At 44.2% G+C, this 12,611-nt stretch overlaps 1 protein-coding gene across 2 annotated transcripts in view; it reads left to right on the top strand.

Moving 5' to 3' along the window:
- The window catches only part of CAP1 (cyclase associated actin cytoskeleton regulatory protein 1), a 36,897-nt gene that overhangs the window by 19,952 nt on the left and 4,334 nt on the right, over window positions 1–12,611 (top strand). For both annotated transcript variants that reach the window (XM_070949400.1, XM_070949401.1), the window contains exons 6-11: window positions 1,422–1,507; window positions 3,619–3,724; window positions 4,586–4,766; window positions 7,303–7,493; window positions 9,517–9,640; window positions 12,005–12,087. In XM_070949400.1, the coding sequence (XP_070805501.1) occupies window positions 1,422–1,507; window positions 3,619–3,724; window positions 4,586–4,766; window positions 7,303–7,493; window positions 9,517–9,640; window positions 12,005–12,087 (771 nt within the window). The remainder of the gene's footprint in view (window positions 1–1,421; window positions 1,508–3,618; window positions 3,725–4,585; window positions 4,767–7,302; window positions 7,494–9,516; window positions 9,641–12,004; window positions 12,088–12,611) is intronic.

The raw sequence follows: 12,611 nt of genomic DNA, 5'->3' as shown, positions 1-12,611 counted from the left end.
TCTTATTGCTGTTGGAAAGGCCTGAATTAATTCTGTGCTGATTAGGGATGCTGAATCTACACACCTATTATTGGTTTTTATTTATTTGTTTGTTTAATTTATATTGCCACCTGTTCGCCCATGGCGACTCAAGGCGGCTTACAGAATATAAAAACCACATTTAAAAAACAGTAAAACTTAATAAAAAATCAAATTAATTAATGTAATAAAATCGCTCCCCCCACCTCCCGTCCCAGCAACAGCCGATCACATGAGCCATTTAATGGGCTCCATCCCACTCTGGGTTCCCCAGGCCTGCTGGCAGAAGTAGGTCTTTAGTGCCTTCCGGAAAAGTATTAGAGTGGGGGCCGTTCTAATCTCGGGGGGGATGATGTTCCAGAGAAAGGGAGCCACCACGGAGAAGGCCCTTCTTCTGGGTCCCACCAGGTATATCTCCCTCGGGGATAGGACCCGCAGCATTCCCTACCTCCCCGCTCTGATGGGTCGGGTAGATGTGACCGGCTGTTCTGTCCCCGTACCACACACGCACCCCCACAGATGGTTAATAAGCCACACGACAAAACTCTTTGAAGATAAAGCTGGCAGCAACCAGTGGCTAGCTGCCAATTCAGACTTTACTCACACGAAACAAAGATTAGACTGCAAGCATTCCGATAAAACAGGCAAGAGTTTCAACAGTACAAGGATTAATCCAAATGCAGTCCGATAAAGCAGGCAAAGTCTCACAGAGATCATGGATTATTTCCAGTTTTTGCTCGTCACAAACTGAACCGGCCACCACACCCACATTTATACCCTGTGGGGTGTGGTCCAGTGACTCAGCTAATCTCTGGCATGCCTTCCCCTCTGCTGTGCACGCTTCTCCCTGCGCCTCTGGCGAGAGTCCAGCCAGCAGTTATCTTCTTCGTCGCTGTCCACCTGTGGCTGCGGGGACGTGCTTGGCTCTAAGCCTATTTTTTGGCCTTCGGTGTCCTCCAGAGGCATTGCCAGAGAGGAGGATCCTGGAGAGGGAGGCCTTGCCAACTCCTCTCCATCACTCTCAGAGTCTGCACCTGTCGATAGCCCAGGCTCAGGCAACGGAGCCACAACACTGGCAAGGGAAGATCCCTCAGATCACCTGGTCCCAAGCCATGAAGGGCTTTAAAGGTGACAACCAGCACCTTGAATTGCACCCGGAAGCAAATTGGCAACCAATGCAACTCCCACAGGAGCTGCATTTTTGCTTTGTTATACTGTTTATTTTATATGCAACGATTGGAATGTTATCAATATTCTCCTGTCAATGGCTTCTTGTGCACCGTTTTTCTGGTCTTTGGCAGTAAATTAGTTAAATTAAAATGGTTGGTTTTTAAAAATGTCGTTGCTTTGGTTTTCCTGCTGAGGTGAAAGGTTTATTTCTGTGTTGTTTTCTTTGCTCCTAGGCCCCCAAGCCAGGCCCTTATGTGAAGGAAATGACAGATGCCGCCATGTTTTACAGCAATCGAGTCCTTAAAGAATATAAAGATGTGTACGTTTTCTTTCAGAAAGCTGCAAGTATTCTGTTTCTCAGAGGAAGTAACTGTGGATATTGTTGTGACCCAGGCCCAAGTAGGTAGTATTCGAGGCAAACAGTTCCAAAACAAACAGACTTTATTAGAACAGCTGAGAATTAACTCATTCTCAGCGTAGTCCAAACTAAATCAAAACAAAGTCTTCATAGCACAAATTCTTCAGTCTAATCACCAACCTTGGTATAATTAGGCAAACTGCCAAAGGCTTCTCTTGGCAAAAGTTCAGAAGCAGAAGATGCCGACAAGAGATAAGTGTAGCAAGACTATCAACGTTGTTTTCTGACAGAGCCCAAGAGCCGTTGCTGGTCTTTTAAGTCTTATGGGAGGGGCCAATCATCTCTTGGCCCTACTCCCTAGTCGTCCCTTTTGCTTTAGCTGCTCATGACTTCTGGCAGTTCTTCTCATGTGTGCACTAGGAACAGGCTCCTCCTGTTCCTCTGCCTCACTGCTGTTAGCCTCTGGAGGCTCCGGAGTCAGCACATCACTCCCTGATGGTCCTGGCCCCATCTCTGCCTCCGATGCAGAGCCCTCATCTGGGTCTTCCCTAGCCTCCAGGATTGGCCCATGTTCTTCCTCAGCCTCCTCACTATCCGACTCCGCTGCCAGCTCCGCAGGCTGCTGGTGGACCACAACAGATATAATGTTACATAAGAAGCACTGCCCACCATATTTTTTTTAAAGAAATTAACTATAAAGTTTTATTGGTTGATCTCTGGGTGAGTAAGAATACATAATACAGGTAGTCCTCGACTTATGACCCTAACAGAGCCTGCTCATTACAGTTTTAAGCTGTGATGCTCATAACATGTGTCACTATGTGACCAGATCCATTTTAATTACCTTTTTTTGCGGTGGTTGTTAAGCAAACCCATTGTTCGGTATGGAGCATTTTTGCCAAAAACCAGAAGCAAATGCCAACGTTTGGCAAAAAATATAAATCATGATCAAATGACTGCAGGATGCCGCATACTGTTGTAAATGTGAGCTGGTTGCCAAGCAACCGAAATAGAGTCATATGACCATGGGATGTGGCCTTTGGAACCGAGTCAAAGTTATGACATCGTAACTTTGAATGGTTGCTAAGCAACTGGTCATAAGTTGAGGACTACCTGTAACCCAATTTCAAGAAACCAACGTACAGCTAAAGAGCAAAGGCAAGATTTGTGAATAAATCCTCCTTGGATGGAATTTCATATCTTGCAACAGGAGCGTTGATATCTTACTAGGTTTCATAAACTGGGCATTTTACCATAAAATCCAGAAAACTAAAGACAGCCTATAGTTGGAATGAGGAAAGCAAAAAAAAAAAAAAAATTAGTTTTAGGAAAATTGCATGGCAAAAATTAAACTCCTTTATGAAAGCATATCATCGGACCACTCATTTTCTGAATAGTTTTTATCCCAGAGCTATAATTGCACTCAACAATGAACTAAAGGGCCACCATCAGTGAGCTGTTGGACAGCATTACTTGGTCTGTTGTGTGGATGTTTGGGTGGTTTAGGGGTGGCAAATTGTGAGTGGGAGTGTGTTTGGGAATTGTTATGTGTGTTGGACCTGGTCTTTGGGTGTTAAGTGAATTTCGTTGTATGGGTATACCGTGTATACACGTACAATGACAATAAAATTATTATTATATGGGGAGGCCGAGAGATATTAAAAGGAAATTCCCTTAGATATTCAGTACCGAAAGTTTAGTTGATGTCTATGAAGATTCTCAGTCATCCAGGTCATGGTTGTCCCAAAGGTGCTTTTTCAAGGGGCAACTGGACTTTCTGGTTTTTCTTTGAAGACGTTTCGCTTCTCATCCAAGAAGCTGCTTCAGCTCAGAGCTCAGAAGAAGCTTCTTGGATGAGAAGCGAAACGTCTTCAAAGAAAAAACAGAAAGTCCAGTTGCCCCTTGAAAAAGCACCTTTGGGAAAATTAGCTTGCTTCTCCTACCAAAAAGCTTTCAGGAGTCACTTTTCCCAAGCAGTTCTGTAAAATGGAGGTGGTAAACTAGGACCCCTGTTATAAGCAGAATTTCAGTTGGCCCAGCCCAATTAGGTTGTCTGGATCTTCCTTCTCTAGCGATAAGAAACACGTGGACTGGGTGAAGACTTATCTCAGTATCTGGACTGAGCTGCAGGCGTACATCAAGCAGTACCATACCACTGGACTCACCTGGAGCAAAACGGTGAGTGCAACCTGCACATCCATATCTTTTTTATTTTTATTTATTTAATCTAATTTTTATACCGCCCTTCTCCCGAAGGACTCAGCAAAGTCCTTTGCACAGCCAAAGATAAAAACAAGTACCCATATAAAATTTAAAAAGAGCCTTGGTAGTACAGTGGTCTAAGGCACCCTGTTATTAAGCTGGTTATTAAGACCAGCTGCCTGCAATTACTGCAGGTTCGAATCTCGCCAAGGCTCAAGGTTGACTCAGCCTTCCATCCTTTCTAAGGTGGGTAAAATGAGGACCCGGATTGTGGGGGCAATAAACTGACTTTGCATAAAATATACAAAAGGATGAAGGCTATTGCTGAACACATTGTAAGCCGCCCTGAGTCTCCGGAGATGGGCGGCATATAAATCAAATTAAAAAAAAAAATCAATTTAAAAACACATTAAATAATTTGGCCTCAACGTCATTAAAATATAAACAACCCATTAAAATTAATGTTTAGGCCAACCCAGCTTGTTGGAACAATAACGTTTTGAGGGCATGGTGAAAGGTGCATAAGTCAGGGATCATTCATATCTCCGGGGGCAAATTCATTCCAGAGGGCGAGTGCCCCCACAGAGAAGGCTCTCCCCCTGGGTGTCACCAGTCGACATTGTTTGACCAACGGTACCCTGAGGAGTCCCTCTCTGTGGGAGCACACTGGCCGGTGGGAGGCTGTCGGTAGCAGAAGGCGATCTCGTAAGTACCCAGGTCCTAAGCCATGGAGCACTCTAAAGATGTCCCAGGTGCTTCCTTGGGATATTTTCATTTGTCTGTTTATCAAATAGCCTAATTGGATGTTCTTTCTCCGTCCCACCCCAATCCTTCCAGGGACCTCAGCCGACTGATGCGGCGAATGGATCTCGGGCTCCTGCTTACGGTGGCCCACCACCTCCTCCCCCTGGCCCGCCTCCCCCTCCAGCACCCGCCTCCCCAAATTCTGGTTCAGATTCCTCTACCTCCCGCTCAGCGCTGTTTGCTCAGATCAACCAAGGAGAAGCCATCACTTCTGGTAGGCGGATAAATTAATTCAGCCACAAGCGAGCTAGCCACGATTCTGGAAGCTAGCTAAATTCTTGATGCATTTTTTAAAAATTTCCCAAAAAAAGAGTGGAGTGGAATGGAATGGATGGATGGAATTGTTCTTCAGTCTTCTATGCAGAGGATTAATCCAGGGGATAAGAGTTTCTGCAGGGTGCAGTTTTAACTGCATTCCATAACCCAGTTTTGCTTGTTTTTAAACAGGTTGCCAAATGTCACAAATGTTAATTCTCTTATGTGGACAGATGGTTGGTGGGGCTAAAGATAGCAGCAACTTGGATGTTTAGAACCGGAAGCAAAGTAATGACTTTTTTGAACAGTAACTTGGCCTCAGAATTGCAAGGACTTAGAAAGAGATTCTGGGAGCAGATTCAGTTGAAATTTAACTCGTTCTGTGCTTGCATAGCCTTTTGAGGAAATAATGGAACTAGAGAGTTACATTTCCCAAACCTGCAGCCATGGTAACGTGACCAATAGAAATAATTTGAATCTTTGCTTGCATCTTTGGAATTCTGCACCCCAGAACTTCAGGGTTTTTTTCATTCCTTTTTCTTGCATTAAGCAGAGCTAATTAAACTCAGTGTCCTGTGGGATTCCTGTGAATAGGGCAACTCCACAAGCACATTTCATTGCCCTGCAATGAAACACAGTAGTCTTAAATTCCAGGAGTTTCCTTTCTTTTATTTTTTTCAAGCATTTTTTTTTTAATTAAATGATTGAGTATTATAAAATACAAAATATAAAAGTAAATAGAAGAACATTAAGGAAGGAGGGGGAAGTGGGGAAGGGTAGGAAAAAGAAAAGAACAAGAAGCATTGACTTCCGACTCTGTCTGTGGCAGTAAAATAAAACGTCAAGTCACAACTTTTTGTTTTTCCATAATAATATAAACAAATCATTTCTATAAAGATCTATCAATCTAATCTGCAAAACCCAAAGTCAGAGTTTCATTCTTTTCCACATCAAGCATAAAATTCAGAAGCGGTTTCCATGTGGAAACAAAAGTACTTACTGTATATTCTTTTCTTTAATCGGAGTAATCCGTTTTGCCATTTCAGCCAGTTGCCTTTCAAATATCTCCATATAGTGAGAGTTAGCAAGATGTCCCTCTGGCTCAGAATTACAGCTTTTGTGCCACCTGGATGCCATTGGAACACTTCCTATCCTTTTTCAAATTTCAAAATTGCTCATTTTTTATTTTTGGAGCAAATCAATTTTGTGATGGAGATGGGAGAGATTCCCTTGAATCATACATCCATCAATATATCCCTTGGTTATAAGTGCTTCATTTTTCCATCGGTTGAAGAAAAGACCGCATGTTAAGAAGATTGTTCAAAGGGTGAACTCTCCTTAATTTGACGAATGGGCCATGTTATTAGTGAGATGAGCAGCATATAAATTTAAGACACAAAAAAGTGAAGTTGGGAAAACAGAACTTTTTTTCCCCATATAATCTTTGCTTGGTTTTATGACACACCTCCTCAAAACTGGACTTTTATTTATTTAAGGGATTTGTATGGCTGTCCATCTAAAACAGATCTGGACGGCTCACAACAACAGATCTGCTGCGTTAAACTTGTACTGGACTTCCTCATTGCAATGGGATGTGCATTGTCTTAACTTATCCTTGCCAGAACTCCATGAATAAACAGAGAGTGATTTCGATTATAGGTAGTCCTCAATTTACAACCATTTGTTTAGTTTGCCGTTCAAACTTACAACAGCACTGAAAAAAGTGACTGATGGCCATTTTTCACAAGTCTTGCAGCATCTCCATGGTCACTTGATCAAAATTCAGGCACTCGGCAACTGACCCATATTTATGACGGTTTGCAGTGTCCCGGGTCATGGGATCCCCTTTTTCGAACCTCCTGACCAGCCAAAGTCAATGGGGAAGCCAGATTCGCTTAACAGCTGTGCTACTAATTTAACAACTGCAGTAATTCAACTTAACAAATGTGACAAGGTTGTAAAATGGGGCATAACTCACTTAGTTTAAAAATGGTAATCTCGGGCTCCATTGTGGTCGTACGTCGAGGAACTACCTGTATAAGGCAAGCCATTTGGTCAAGTGTTTTAAGTTCCCAAGACAACACAACACATAATGGGTTAGCACAGGGGTCAGCAACCTGAAGCTCTGGAGCTGCATGTGGCTCTTTCATCCCCCTGCTGCGGCTCCCAGTTACTCAAAATGTACATCACAACCGCCAATGTGTGACACCCGCCGGCACACGATTTATTGAGCTTTTCAACCCCCGGTATTTATCCAACCATGGATAAATCCAAGAAAAGAAAAGTTTCAGAAGAAAACAGAATGTTTAATTCAACTACATATGCTAATTTTGTGGCTGCTCAAGAAATAGGCAGGCACGGGAAGGGTTTTGTGGCTCCCGGTGTTTTCTTTTCTGTGGGAAACGGGTCCAGATGGCTCTTTTGAGTGTTTAAGGTTGCAGACCCCTGGGTTAGCAAAAGGTATGAACCCTGCCAATGATGCTTTCCCCGCCTAGGCTTGAAACATGTGTCCGATGCGATGAAGACCCACAAAAACCCATCGCTGAAAAGCCAAGGGGGTCCTGTACGAACGGGACCCAAACCGTTCACAGTTGCCAAGCCTGCCTGCCCAGTCAACATTTTCTCCAAATTGCCTGCAAAGAAGGAGCCTCCCATGCTGGAGTTAGAAGGCAAGAAGTGGAGAGTGGTGAGTCTGCAGCGTTTCCCCTTGGGAGGCTGGTTCTTTGCAAGAGAACCTCTTCGGTTTAAAAGAGTCTATCAGACAGGAATCTGGGGAAAATCGCTTGGCTTGCAAGGGAGTGTATAAATTGTGTCGATAGAAAAAGGGTGCATTGTCCGGAGAGGTGCTGCATCCTTTGTTTTCAAAGCCCTTGGCCTTCAAGAGGCACGTTGGGTGGGGCGGCTTCCTTTCTGATAGGAGGAGGTAGAGCCAGGACAAAACCTCAGTTACCTGGAAATGAAACTACAGGTAGCTCTCGCTTAGCAATCATTCAAAGTTAAAATTGACCATTCTGGTGAAAAAAACCCATTGGAGGAAACGGACTCCTTTAATGACCATGGTGTTCACTTAACAACCGCCACAAAAAAAAAAGAGGCACATTCACATAGTGACCCAAATCTCCTGGATCATCAAACTAACAAATTTTGTAAGAAGCTGTGGCCTTCCTGTCTCTTGCCTAACAGGAGAACAATTCAAAAAACGAGCTGCCCAAAGAATGAAGGATATAGAAGTACAAAACGATATAGTTAGCCTTAGTAAGGTGGATAACTTGAAGTGGCTGAGCAAATACAAACATACTTTTCAAGCAAACAGCTATTTGAAGTTACAACTGCCAAAACATCTTAGGGAGATACCGTATTTTTCGGAGTATAAAACGCACCGGAGTATAAGACGCACCTACCTTTTTTTGGTGAGGAAAAGAAGAAAAAGAAATCTGCCTCTGCCTCTGAGCAATTGTGCCTCGTTGCAGCAAACAGCCTGCTTTACTTTCATTTTCGTTTTCAGCATATCTTGATTAGCACAAGGAAAAAAAAAATCTGCTCCAGCAATTTACCTCTTTGCAGCCAGCAGCAGAGCCCTGCGCAAAACAGCTGAGAGCAAATCAGCTGAGAGTCGGGAGGCCGATCCAATCAACTTGTGCTAATTAGGCTGTGCTGAAGCTGAAAGGAGCTGTTTTTTCTTGCTGTTTGCAAGGAGGTAATTGCTGCGAGGCAGAGGCCAAAGGGTGGGTGGGCAGGGCTACATTCGGTGTATAAGATGCACCTAAATTTTCACCCCCTTTTAGGGGGGGAAGGTGTGTCTTATACTCCGGAAAATACGGTATTTACGTGAGCAAAATTCGAACAGATTGACACAATGGTCAGATATGGGAGATTCCATTCTATACCCTACAATGGGCATAGAGGTAGAAGACCTGGCTCCCATCCTATTTGACTGTTGCTTGTATAAGGAGGTGAGAGACAGGTACCTTGGTCCATATACCAAACGAAGGACCCATTGGGATCCCCATATCAAAACAACTTACTTTATGTGGAGCCAGAACCTAAAAATAACATTTAACACAGCACAGGACTTAAAAAAACCAGTTCGGTTGAGATCTGCATACGTGGGACTGATTGGGGGTAGATTGTAAGGGTGACACCGAAATAAAACTTTATGTCATTTTATTCTATTTTACATATTTATGTATTAAATTATATTGTATCTTATCTATAACTATTGTGTTTTACCCTACTCTTATGTTAAATTGTTGTATAGGATTTTATTGGTGATATGTGTTTGAATGTTGTGCTTTGATATGGGCCTATAGGCTAATCAATAAAGCTATCTATCTACATAGTGACCCACTTTATGACTACCATGATATGACCGTAATTCTGGGCTCAATTACAGTTGTAAGTCAAGGACTACCTGTAAAATTAAATATTGATTAAATGATTCTGGCCCAGGTTTTGCCCCATTAAGAATTGCCATTGATGAGAACTTGGGTTCTGTGCCTCTCTCTCAGTGAGTTACTACTATCTGCAGTTCAGCTAAGAGCTCTTAGCCTGATGCCCACTTAGTCAAGGGCATGTGGTGGAGCCCCCGCCCCAGTCCCAGCCTGTGGGTAGATTTTGTGTGTGTAATTCGTCATTGTTTCTGCTGCTGCTGTTTGCATCTAGAGAAGGGAAGGAATCTTGAATAATAGCAGCTGCTCGTTCCCCTTTAGGAGAACCAAGAGAACGCCTCCAACTTGGTGATCAGCGACACGGAGTTGAAGCAGGTGGCCTACGTCTACAAATGTGTGAACAGTACACTCCGTATCCAAGGCAAGATTAACTCCATCACACTGGGTGAGTGCACACCAGTGGTGGGTTGCTCCGCCCACCCGCCTGGAAGTCTCTGCGCATTGCGCAGAAGCGTCACGCGCGAGCGCCCACAAACAAACCAGTAGTGGCTGAAATTTAAACCCACTACTGGTTCACACCTCTTCTTGGGGATTTTGTTGTTCAGTCCAACTCTTTGCAACCCCAGGGGCAGGGGTGAAATGATCCCGGTTCGGACCGGATCGCCCGATTTGGTAGCGATGGCGGCGGGTGGTTCGGAGAAGCGGTAGCAAAAATCCTTCCACCCCACGCCCAGCTGAGCCGTGCGATCATTAGAGGCTTTTTTTTTTTTAATTTTTAAAAGCATTTTTTCTATCACCTCTTCAGCCAAAAAAATGCTTTTAAAAGTTTTTTTTTAAAAGCCTCTAATGATCGTGCGGCTCAGCTGGGATCGTCAGAGGCTTTTAAAAGGAAAAAAAAAAGCCTCTGACAATCAGGCAACTCAGCTGGGATCGTCAGAGGCTTTTAAAAGCATTTTTTTACCTCTTCGGCCGAAGAGGTTGTAGAAAAAATGGTTTTAAAAATAAAATAAAAAAAAGTTGGCCACACCCACTCAGTCACATTACCCCCCCCCCCCACCAAGCCACACCCACAGAACCAGTAGTAACAAATTTTACATTTCACCACTGCCCAGGGGCCATAGCGTATCAGTCCCTTCACCCCACCCTTGCCCTCCACTGTCTCCTGGAGGTTGCCTAAGTTTGTGTTCATTGCGTTGATGATGCTACCTGAGTTGCTGAATTGAGAATTAAGTGGTGGAATTAGGACCTTCTAAGATACGTTGGATAGGAAACCAAATTTCTAGGACAAATGACTTGGAAGTCTGAACTGTTTGGAAACAGGATAGAAAACAAAATCATCATTACACTCTGAAACCATTTTGGCTCCAAGTAGAGCTTGCTTTGGGGACTGGTTCACACATGTCGATTCATGTGTATGCTTCTGTGATGAAATTAACAGCTGTAGAAAGATCTCAGATATATAATGTACTGATTTTATAAGAGACATCTAGATGGCAGCATTTAGCTCAGGGATTGTTCTGATCTAGGCTTCCTGAGTCATTAAAACACATGAGTAGTCCCCAAAACCTCTTGTATTGCAACAGCTGTGAATTACATTCATTCACAGCTGAGTCCCAAATAGTTGCAAAAAGTCTTTCGGGATAATCACCAACCTTTATCTCCCTTGACATGCTGCCAAAGACCTACTTGGCAAAGCCACACGGAGTCCAGAATCAAACAGAGATGCCGACTGGGAACAGAGTTAACAATGTTGCTTTCCTGCAAAGGGCCCACGTGCCTTTGCTCCTCTTTTAAGCCTTATGGGAGGGGCCAATCATCTCCAGGCCTTACTCCCGAGCCGTCCCTTTAGTTTTAACTGTTCTTGCCTTCTGGCAGCTCTTTGCATGCGCACACTAGGAACAGGCTCCTCCTGTTCCTCTGCCTCTCTGATGTCCGACTCTGGAGGCTCTGGAGTCTGCGCATCACTCCCAGATGGCCCTGGCCCCATCTCTGCCTCCGACGCAGAGCCCTCGTCCAAGCCTTCCTCAGACTCCAGGACTGGCCCATGTTCCTCCCCAGCCTCCTCACTGTCCGACTCCGCTGCCAGCTCCGCAGGCTGCTGGCAGACCACAACAGGGATGTCTACCCTTGGCAACTTTAAGACCTGTGGATTTCAACTCCCAGAATTCCCGAGCCACCAAGGTTGGACACTCCTGATTTAGATGATTTCAGACCTGCAGGAAATCCTGACATTTTAGGCTAGGCAAAAGTACTCTGAAAAAAAGGAATGACTAACCCCTTCCATTCTGCAACTATAAGTTGTTTTTCATGAAGTCAGTAGTTGAGTTTGATTCTAGGGAGACGTCCTTACTCAAACCTCAAATCCATGTGTGCTCAGCATTTGTGGCGATGGTGGTGTGTTTGGTTTTCTTTTTCTTGCATTTGATAATTGTGGGGGGAAATTTTATATTGGATTGCCCAGGATCGATCAGAGATAGATCGTAGCTAGGTTGAGGTTTATCTTCTTAAAGGAAACGTTCCAGGGATGAAATCCAAAATTTTTCTCTACCGGTTCTGTGGGCGTGGCTTGGTGGGCGTGGCCAGGGAAGGATACTGCAAAATCCACATTCCCTCCCCACTCCTGGAGGAAGGATATTGCAAAATCTCCATTCCCACCCCCCTGTGGGGCCAGCCAGAGGTGGTTTTTGCCGGTTCTCCGAACTACTCAAAATTTCCGCTACCGGTTCTCCAGAACCTATTAGAACCTGCTGGATTTCACCCCTGAAATGTTCCATGCTAGTCTCATTTCTTTCTCTCTGTCTCTTTGCAGATAACTGTAAGAAGCTTGGGCTGGTATTTGATGATGTGGTGGGCATTGTTGAGATAATCAACAGCCGTGATGTTCAAATTCAGGTAAGGTCCCTGGTTCAACTCATCTTTATTATTTATTTATTATTTATTAATCAAATTTCTATACCGCCCTACTGCCGAAGGACTCAGGGCGGTGAACAGCCAAGATAAAATACAGATAATCCAAATATTAAAAAAGTCCCTTAAAATTATTAAATATTTTGGCCGAAACACAGATTAAAACACCCAATTTATAAAATCACAAATTAAAAAATTTAAAAAATTTAAAAGATGGGGAGTTAGGCCAGGCCAGCTTGCTGAAATAGAAAGGTTTTGAGAGCACGGCGAAACGTGCGCAGGTCCGGGATCTTCCGTATCTCTGGGGGGAGCTCGTTCCAGATGGTAGGTGCCCCCACAGAGAAGGCTCTCCCCCTGGGGGCCGCCAGTCGACACTGTTTGGCCGACGGCACCCTGAGGAGCCCCTCTCTATGGGAGCGTACTGGTCGGTGAGAGGCTATTGGTAGCAGAAGGCGGTCTCGTAGATACCCCGGTCCGATGCCATGGAGCCCTCTAAAGGTGGTAACCAA

This window comes from Pituophis catenifer, unplaced genomic scaffold (assembly GCF_029215685.1).
Source record: "Pituophis catenifer annectens isolate HBS135680 unplaced genomic scaffold, rPitCat1.0.hap2 SCAF_9, whole genome shotgun sequence".
Lineage (NCBI taxonomy): Eukaryota > Metazoa > Chordata > Lepidosauria > Squamata > Colubridae > Pituophis > Pituophis catenifer.
The sequence above is the reverse complement of the archived record's forward strand: the minus strand, read 5'-3'. Positions and strand labels throughout refer to the sequence as shown.